The sequence below is a fragment of the Sprattus sprattus genome (assembly GCF_963457725.1).
Source record: "Sprattus sprattus genome assembly, chromosome: 3".
NCBI lineage: Eukaryota > Metazoa > Chordata > Actinopteri > Clupeiformes > Clupeidae > Sprattus > Sprattus sprattus.
Genome location: NC_137922.1, coordinates 41,128,129 through 41,138,356, shown reverse-complemented (window position 1 = coordinate 41,138,356; position 10,228 = coordinate 41,128,129). Strand labels below are relative to the sequence as shown.

Genomic DNA, 10,228 nt, shown 5'->3' with positions numbered 1-10,228 from the left:
TTCAGTCTACTCAGGATTTTATGAACAAATCTTTAAATATAATGATATCAAATTTTCCAATCCTCCATGCAGTTCTGAATGCCTGCCGTGGGTATTGCCACCGCGGTGCTGGTTAGTGCACTGCTATCTGGCTTTGTTTACCATGTCACTCAGCAGCACAGTGGAACAAAAGTTTCGACCAGCACTGGGAAGAGGCCCAACTTCATTGTTATCCTAGCAGATGACATCGGCTGGGGAGACCTTGGGGCGAACCAGGCAAGAGAGGAGCCCAGTGACACGCCACATCTGGACCAGCTAGCTCTCGAGGGGAAAAGGTACAGTACATCATCAATAACATGTGTACAGGGTTTTTTCACACAAAGAGATTACAGCATCTGATTTGTCTTTTTTGCGTTTTCCTGACAAAATTATCAAAATGAAAATGATAGTTGTAGGAACACGTATGTTGCTGGCCAAGTCTCAAGAATTTCGCTGTGCTGAAGCAATTTGGTGCATGCGACAATAAACACTTTGACTTTTGAATTTGAACACAGTAGAACAGTGCACATCTCTTGCCAAATTAGAGAGCTACAACACAACCAGAAAGGTGAGAAGGGCAAAGAAGGACACAAGGGCAAGGTTTACGTGAACATAATTTGCCACACCCAGCACAGAAAATTACATCTTAGCTCATATCATTTGGAATTTGAGTGCCACAGAGCTGACAAATTAGAGAGCTACAACACAACCAGAAAGGTGAGAAGTGCAAAGAAGGACACAAGGGCAAGGTTTACGTGAACATAATTTGCCACACCCAGCACAGAAAATTACATCATAGCTCATATCATTAGGAATTTTGGAATAGGAATAGATTGGTTTCACATCTTGACTGTAATGGATCCCTGAGTTGAAAGCACCCAAATACTGTGTGCTTTTATATGATTTAATCAATAACAGTGTTCTTTTACTTGGAAGGTTCACTGATTTCCACTCCCCTGCGTCCACCTGCTCACCGTCCAGGGCTGCCTTGCTAACGGGTCGGTATGGCCTGCGTAACGGCGTCACCCATAACTTTGCTGTGGGGTCCGTGGGTGGGCTGCCTCTCAATGAGACCACATTCCCAACCCTTCTGCAGGAGGCTGGCTATTACACAGCCATGATTGGTGAGGAGTTTGAGAGCTTGTCATAAGGTGATGCATTGCTATAATACCTATAATACCTAAATGAGAGGTACACAAATACATTCTGTCTTGGATCATTCTGTCTTCCCATTTGTCTCATCTCATTTGGCTTTCCTGGCTCAGTGAGCTTATAACCTCTCAGCTTGCTGAGGTGAACCTAAGGGAATGTGTATCAGACTATTATTTTATAACAATGGCTCTCACATGTGATTGTGTTGTCTGTGTGGCTAATTATGTTGAGAGTTGACACAGGAGATGAGTGGGACAGGTTCAAAAGTGATAACATGAAGAAGTTTTGATCCAAAATGTCCAAAACAATAGCTACGACATTTATGGATGTGGTGAAATCAAACGATTAATTGAGAATATCTAATGTGAATGTAAAAGAGAGTAGTTTAGTAGTTAGTTTATGTACATGTAGGTCTTTTGACTAGCTGGAGGAACACGTCTGACATGTTCTGGAACATTTCACGTGTTATTTAATGCTGTCATTTAAAGATAATGTACAACCATCAGTTCATTTCTATAGCATATTGGCAACAAAGATTGGTTGTCTTGATTTGTTATTTGCTGCTTCTTTCTGTTTTTGGCTGAAATAAAATTATTTTACTCTAAATTTCCACAGGAAAATGGCATCTTGGGCATAACGGTCCTTATCATCCTATTAATAGAGGTTGGTATACGTAGTAGCTTGCAAAGAATGTGTATATGATGAATTGCACATCAGATAAGTGCAATGTGGACTTATACAACAATATCAGGGAGATGTCTTCTCTCTAAATCCTATCTGTTTCTGACTCTGTTTCTTTTTGTCTCTTTTTGTTGTTATCTGTGATCTGTAGGATTTGACTATTACCTTGGAATTCCTTACAGCAATGACATGGGCTGTACTGACAGGCCTGGCTTTGACCTCCCCAGCTGTCCTCCATGTGAACGGGGCTCAGAACAGAACAGGTATTTATTGGATACAACAATTCTTAGACAAATGTAAGTGCGCAGATAGCATTACACAGTCTACAGTGTCATACTGACAAGATAACAGAGAATGAAATGTTGAGCCTGGAGTCCAGGCCCTGGACATAGCTAGTAAAGATCAAAACAAACCAAGTCTGTGATCGTTACTGAGAATCCCTCCAGTTTCAGCTGTGTTGTTACTGGAATGTTCTAGAACACTGATTCAATGCGCTGTGCGCTTCCCTGTTCCCCAGTGAGAGACACCAGGGATGTTACACCGATGTGGCACTGCCTCTTTATGAGAACCACAGTATCATAGAGCAGCCACTGGACCTGTGGAATCTGACTGAAAAGTATGCCTCTGCTGCAGTCGGGATTCTCCACAGGGCAAGGTACTGTCTCCCACCTCTCCGCAGTATTCTGCACGACACAGGTAAAATCAAATGGTCCATAATCATCCATCCCTCCAGGCCTGAGCTCCAGGGCCAAGAATTTGCCATAACAACGACATGGCTTCAGAACCCAAGGGGAATGCAGTTCTGCACAATATCAGGTCTAATGTTTGAGTGAGGACTCACAGGTTAGCACTCTGTTTATAATGTGTAAAATACAGATGTATGAGATGTGTGAAATGTCTTTTAGTGAAAATGTGGGTACCAACGCACTTTACATTAAGCAGAGCAGAGGAGTGAGTGAAGAAATCAGGCCAGTTTATATAAGTACATGTTGTCACAAGATGTACTTAGGGGGATTATTATGGTTTTGTGGCATTAGGCGCCTACCTATATTAATAAGTACTTATTATTAAAGTAATTATGCTTGCTTATAATTATATTTGTTATACAATTGAACTACAGACTAATACACTATTGTAGTCAGTGTGGTAAAAATAAGCTGTAGCTTCATTATCAGATAAAATCACGACAGCATGTCGCAACAAAATGCCCTCAAACAAGTTTCCAACTTTTAGCAGTATTGTAGTTCATGGGTCATCTAGTGGTTTTGCTCCTTACCCCAGTCCCAGCTTGCTGTGATAGTATCACTCTGAAATTAGGTTAGTACAGTTCAACCATAAGGTCCCTATCAGATTTCAGAGCCATGTACTTTGCTCTGTCAATATGCAGGGGCTGATAAGTAAACAGGGGTCGGGTGTTGACCAATAGTTTATCTGAGCTCCGAGGTGAACCTGACCACAGACAAACACCTCTCAGCTGAGCCCAGGGTTCAGCTCTTTTGTGGGGGATATTTACAGGCCATGTGTCTCTCCTTTCACACTGCAGCTGTTTAAGGGATAAGTCCACATGCTATCAGGAGTCGTGACAGCCACAGATCAATGCTGAGGCTTCCAAACTACATGAAGCCACGCTGCACAAACCTCTTTCCTTTGCGCTCAACCAAGGCTTGTGTCAACAGCTGTTGAACTTTCTTTTTTGTAATGTTTTCTGTTGTTATGTTTTCGCTGTTCTCCCTTTGCCCTTGGTAGGGTTAGCGTATCAAGGTCCAAGTCACAGACATCATTGCTTACTCACACCATTAGTATTAAGACTAGTCATTATCTTTGAGCTATTAAATGGTGTTTAAATGTGACATTACAGTCTGTTGTTCATCAGTTTTCAAGATGACACTTGATGACTTTCCCTGTCCCCATACAGGGAGAGGAAGCAGCCATTCCTGTTGTATGTGGCACTCGCTCACATGCACGTGCCACTGGCTCCTCAGGGGGTGGCGGAGGGTGAGGGGGTGTACGCAGCCACCCTCAGGGAGATGGACAGTCTGGTGGGGGTGATAAAGGCCACATCAGACCTCCTCGACAAGGAAAACAGCCTCATACTGTTTACTGGTAGGTGTGTGGATAATTTAGGCAGGCCATTGATTATCTTTATTATGCGTTGTTGAACAGTGTACACTCCAAATGACAGTGGCCATGCCAGGGGATTGGCCCATGCTGCTATGAAATGAATGACATGAAGGTGTTAAACACCCTTCAGGCTGCCCTGAAATTGATAGATTTGTCAACTGTGAGGGGCTATTCTAACTCTTTTTTTTTAGAGTTAGAAATGTTACGATCTTGTAGTTGGCATTTTAATGATTTATGATGTACAAATATAAGAAGTCTGTGTTGGTACGAGCAGGCCCCATTGTATTAGACAAAGATAAGTCCTAAGATAACTTTAGGCACACATTGAAAGATAAAAAGTAATTCAGGTCAGTGCAAGGCCAATAATCAGTCTATATTCTTTTCAGGAGATAACGGTCCATGGGAGCAGAAGTGTCAGTTTGCTGGGAATGTTGGGCCTTTTCTGGGGCAGTGGCAGACAAGCAGAGGTGATTATGAAACAAACTAAAATCATACTTGTGTGCTTTAGCATTATCAAAATAACTTTTATCTTCAAATTGACACCAAGTGAATTTTACAGTCACTTCAGTGTGAATGGGTAGTGAATTGTTTGAAATGCTTTGTTAGCAAATCCAATCTGAGGGGAAATAACTATACAAAAAATATATATTTTGAACATTAATGAACCGTGTGCTGTCTATCCACTCTCCAGCTGGAGGCTCAGCCAAAAGAACAACATGGGAGGGGGGCCATCGTGTGCCCACGGTGGCCTACTGGCCTGGAAGTATTCCTGTCAACACCAGCAGTGGTGCTCTACTTAGGTACTGAGGACGCACAACAGGAGGCATGTGGACTGTACAAGTGGAGAGTCAATGGTGTTGATCTGTCTGTGGTCTGTCTGTTGTGTTTGGCAGTGGCCTGGACATCTTCCCCACCATCCTCTCACTCGCTGGTGTAGATCTGCCCAGAGACAGAAGAGTTGACGGCATCGACATGACAGACATTCTGCTTGGAAAGACAGACACAGGCCGAAAGGTATGGTCGATATGAATTTGAAACAAATACATATTGTAAGAAACTTGTCATTTATCTCTATTTGATTTAAACAGAAACCCATGATAAGGTTTTTTTTTCATGTACAAACATTCTTTTACCTCATGCCTCATGTGGTATTGCGGTAGCTTGGTTGACCAATCATATCCCTCCTGTCTTTAGAGTCTCCTTCATCCAAATAGTGGCGCTGCAGGTATATTTGGAGACCTGCAGACAGTCCGTGTGGGCCCTCACAAAGCCTTCTACCTGACAGGTCAGTTCCAGGCTACTCATCTTCCCAATGTTTCTGTACTCTTATAAACTGCACGTACACACGGTTACCATTTCAAATAAACCCTTACATTTACCAAACTTATTTGACTAATCAAGCAGTCAGTAATTTAACTTTCTTGTAATTTGACAGTACATTACTGTTTGATGGATATTATTCCCTTAGTATTGCATATGTTGAGAGTATCAACATACTTTATACTCACTTCAGGTGCTGCTGAACCTTGTGGTGGAGGAGGTGGCCAGCCGGAGTTTCACGACCCGCCGCTCATTTTCGACCTGTCCAGTGACCAGGAGGAGCGGTCTCCTTTGGATCCAGAGAGCGAGGAGTACCAGGCAGCCCTGCAGAATGTACAGAGAGAGAGGGAGGCGCTACTGTGGGATATCGGCACTGGTGACGTCTCCACTGCCAACTATGCCACAGAGCGGGCAGTGGCCCCCTGCTGCAACCGCTCGCTACCAGCCTGCAGGTGCCAGCCGCTCAGCTGAAGGGCTAAACATGCTGGACAAACGCATACGCATACGTAAACATGCAGGCATGCTCTGGCATTTTTCTCATAAACAGTGTCTGGACCAGACCATGAAGTGGCCAATGCTGATACGAATAGGTGTATTTATAGATGAAGTACACTGGCAGAAGAATTGCATACGCCAGACTGAGCGCTAAGGGAGCAAGTTGTTTCATTTTTTAATCCTTCATTTACTGTGAAATCACTACAGAGTCCCATATGGGTAATGGTGGTGCTTTTGTGTTCCCACACTGTACATTTTGCATTACCTAACATTGTTTTTCCATTCCCTGGCATCACCTGAAGAACACAAAAGTATTGTGCAAAATAGTTGATTAAAAAAATTATCACCATGACCCTTCGGGCTCTGTACAAAAGTATTGCGAGGGAACACAAAAGCAGCTTAATTTCTGTAAATGTCCTTAATCCTCCTTAATACTTGTGTAAATATTGTCAACATTAAAGAAACAAAAACATATCTATTTTGATGGGTCCCTTCAGTATACATGTAAAGGATAAAATATAGGATGCTGTGAGTGAGTCTTCAACATTTCAGTTCTTTTTCAAATTTGTGAGTCATACTGTTTTCAAATTTGTGAGTCATACTGAACCCATAAAGTGAACATTGAACACCAAAGAGCAAATTACCTTCAAAACAATGGCTGCAGGGGAGATGGGTTGTTGTGAGGGAAGTGTGTGAACTGAGGTTCTCCCTGTGAGAAAATACATGATGGCCTGTGGAGGGTGAAGGGTGATGTGGGGATAAGAAGGACATCTGGTCTTATGAAACAAATCAATTAGGATGTTTTCCCATGACTGGACCACTGAATATTCCCGCAGAGTTGCCAAGCCTAAAGAGGCTCTAAGGAACTAGCAGGACAGAGGTGACTGCATTGATTTCTTCGCACACTATACCTACATAAATTAGTGTAGCTATCGTCGCTGACTTTCCCCCCTCATATTTCGTTTAGAGACATTTTGAGACTCTGAGGTCAAGACTCCATACTCTAATAATTGAATACTGTGATGATTAACGGCAGGTGGTTCTTGCGTGAGGGGTTTATTGGTGTCATACCATACTCTCACCACGTGGCCACACCCTGCTAAATGAAGTGGCTTTAAAGCCACTGCTTGTTTGTAAAGATTCATGTAGGTAAATATGAAACATGCATTTGGGGGCTTTTCCTAAAATGTTGGACGTTTCCTTTTTATTTACCTTGTGTGCAGCTCTTGACTGAAATTAACAAAACCAGTTAAATCTATAATGAGGATTCTAACTGAAGTTTGTGGATTATTGGAAGATGGACACTGGTCGTAGCGGCACCAGTTCAAATGAAAAGCCCAGCTTAGCCCCAAGTTCCTCTTGCCTATCCTTCCTCAGACTGCAGTGGATGAATCAACTACATCCAACACATGCACTTTGCCACTAGGGGAAGAAACAATGCCAAATAAACTAGTCCCTAATGTGGTACTTGCTAGCTGACTATACATACTGAAAATAACTGCTGTGAGAAAGAGGTCTTGGAGTCTCTGTGATAAACAACCAAGAAACCCAACTTAGTTCTAAAGTATAAATCTGGAGACTGGGAAACTTTCTAAGTGATGGGCATCTCTGGTGTTATTGTTTTTTGTTTGTTTCATACTGAGGGATACTTTGTGTTAGCTGCTCCACCTAGAGGCATGTCCATGTGAATGCTAGTCTAAGTTGATGCATTTACAACCTTATGCTCATAGAGTAGTCAGTAATTACCTAAATGATTTGTGAATTTAATTCTACAAGTACAAAGTTGTAAACAATAAAATAATATAACATGAGTCTTCAAGTGAAATGTTACCACCAGATTTAATGTGGCAAATTGAGGGTCAAAGGATGCATACATACATTCAAAATCCATGAGAATGTTTTATTGATCAAGACAAGACAAACTTTACATGAAAATGGCATAAACAAAGTTCCCTTGTACAAACCAATTACAGATTGGCGTGTTTGGCCCTTACAAATCCTTGTTCATTAGAAGCAATGACAGTGACAAACAGACATCATGAATGACAATTTAAATATAACCTAAACTAAAAGCATTTAAAATAGAGTAATAACTCTTAAAAAAAACTTAAAGTTTTGAAGAATCACATTAAAAATGACCAGTGACAAAAAAATTCAATTAAAACTAAATACATCTTTAAAAAAAGAACATGTTACTGTTTAAATATTTGAGATGGCATGAAGAGGGGCAGGGATTTCACTGCCAGAAGCAAATGAAATGGAATGTGGCAGCCAACTGGCACTAAATCCTCCTCTAAATAGTGTCGGTATCACAAAACAACAACAGCTGAGTCTGAGGAGAAAATATATAGGCCTTACCCAGACAGACTCTTAGGCACCTGCCTATAACAGAGGTTAAAGGAATAGCTCATCAAAAAATCTAATACAACAATTGTCTCACACACCTTAGATGTGCCCACGATCAGAAAACATATTTGGTGTCAGAGCTTTGCGCCTTCAGTTGTGCGCTAGCTAACACACTTTAGAAAACAAGAAGCTCAGTTGTTAGCAGAGCGCTAACCACTGAGCATAATGTTGAGTTATGTTTTCTGAAACTGCTTAACATACTGTTAACTGCAAAAAATGTGCAAAAAAATTGTCTGACGTAGTGCCAAGTGAAGAAAATAAAGCATAACATCAGCTTGCATATTGCATTATGTGTTGCTAACCAGTCTTGTACTACCTGTGCAAAATTAAAATCCAAAATTGGATACCAAACATGTCTACATTTATGAAAGTGAACATTTTCAAACGAGCTAAAAGTGCACACTTGGAACTAATCCTTTTTTACAGGGTATGTAATCCACCATGTTCATTTGAAGGAATTTCAAGGGGAAGAGTACTGGAACTGGAACGCTCATATGACTAGGTCTCTTACCGGAAATTATCCAGGTTTTTTTTCTTCACTAAAACCATTACAAGTCCTCACAAGCATGATGCAATATCCTCAGAGCCATAGTGTAACATATCAACGACTGAACCATGCGACACATCCCTACTGACTTGCATTCCACATGTCATTGAGTGTGTCTTATCCTGAGAACCCACAGACAGTATGCGTCACATAACTCTAATTTGCATGGCTGGTGCTTCCATGGCGGTGCATGCTGCTTAAGAGATGAAGCTAGAAGGAGAAGATGCAAGCTTTGTTCATATGCTCCTCATTTGTTTTTTCAGCAGTTATGCACATCACACATACGTAACTGCCAGGCATATCACGTATAACATGAAATATTTTAAGCTCAATCTCATAGTGTATTACATCTTTCATATGATGTATGATCAGTGCTTTTCCCGTAAACTGCCATGCCACTGTCAATTTCAAATATTGAAAGGCTGCAAACAAAAAAGTGTGATGGGTCCATCTCCTGGAGGCTCATATTTATCACAATGTCTGTCTATGTTCAAAGGTGTATGACCTTGTAAAGTAAAACAAAACAAAAACACAAAATGGCTCAATTTAGTTAATGCAGTAAGTATGGGCCAGGCAATCAGCCCCTGAGACTCCTTAAAGAGTGACCTTCCATACCAAAGTGTTCTGGTTAATGTGAATGCTGACTAACATCCCTTAGAATAACATGACTCACGGCGTGGCCTCCATATGGTTGATTAAATTGACTTCCTGCTCTTGAGTGGCAATTCCATAGGGTTCCTCTTCAACGTCCTTCACCACAGTGAGATCAGTGTAAGGCCGTCCAGTCTGATCATGGCAGGTTTGACATTTGAGGTCACGGCCCTCAAGGGGCACTTCCTCATTTGTATGGTCCTCAGCGCTGTCTGGCACTAGGGACTCAATCACGTCGGTGCTGATGGTTTTGCCTACCTCCTGACATGGCTGAAGAATGAGGCCACAGTCGGGGGCTTCCTCTGTGGAATCTTCAATGGCACTCGTGACTGATCCGTCACTGCGGTGTCCGTTGGACATCACGCCGTTGGTCTCTCCGCTCTCCTCTTCATGGTGGTCCAGACTTTGGAGGTGGACACTCGTCAGAATCCCGTCAGTAGTGTCCTCTTCTTCAGCTTTTCCCATACCCATGTTGCCATCTAGATCGGTCTGTACAGGGCTTTGCTTCTCGAGAGAGCTTATCTCTAATTCATCTTCATCATTTTGCCCTTCGTCTTCAGTGTGTTCCTCCACTGGTCCATTCTTCACTATGCTCTTTTCACTATTGTCTTGTGAACTCTCCTCTTCACCGACGCCACTGTCACGGCTTGGCTCTGCCAGGCTCTGTGGCACAACCGGTGCCTCTAAAACAAAACTGTCATTTTCAGAAGCACTATTTAAACAGCTCTCTTCCTTTTGGAAGAGTTCTACTTTCATTGTGTCTCCACTAGTCACTTCCAATGTCACCGTCTCCATCTCCTTTTGTTCTTCCAAGGCACTTCCCTGACCGTCAACCCT

General features: G+C 42.1%; 1 protein-coding gene across 1 annotated transcript; it reads left to right on the top strand.

Annotated features, from left to right (window-relative positions):
• Positions 1–78: 78 nt before the first annotated feature.
• arsg (arylsulfatase G) lies at positions 79–5,763 on the top strand (the record flags this gene model as incomplete). Its single annotated transcript, XM_080835491.1, has 11 exons — positions 79–314; positions 955–1,142; positions 1,786–1,833; positions 2,003–2,114; positions 2,369–2,506; positions 3,767–3,954; positions 4,359–4,439; positions 4,664–4,772; positions 4,866–4,986; positions 5,167–5,257; positions 5,486–5,763. The coding sequence occupies 11 exons, from the start codon at positions 79–81 to the stop codon at positions 5,761–5,763; spliced, it is 1,590 nt and encodes a 529-aa protein (XP_080691617.1).
• Positions 5,764–10,228: the final 4,465 nt, after the last annotated feature.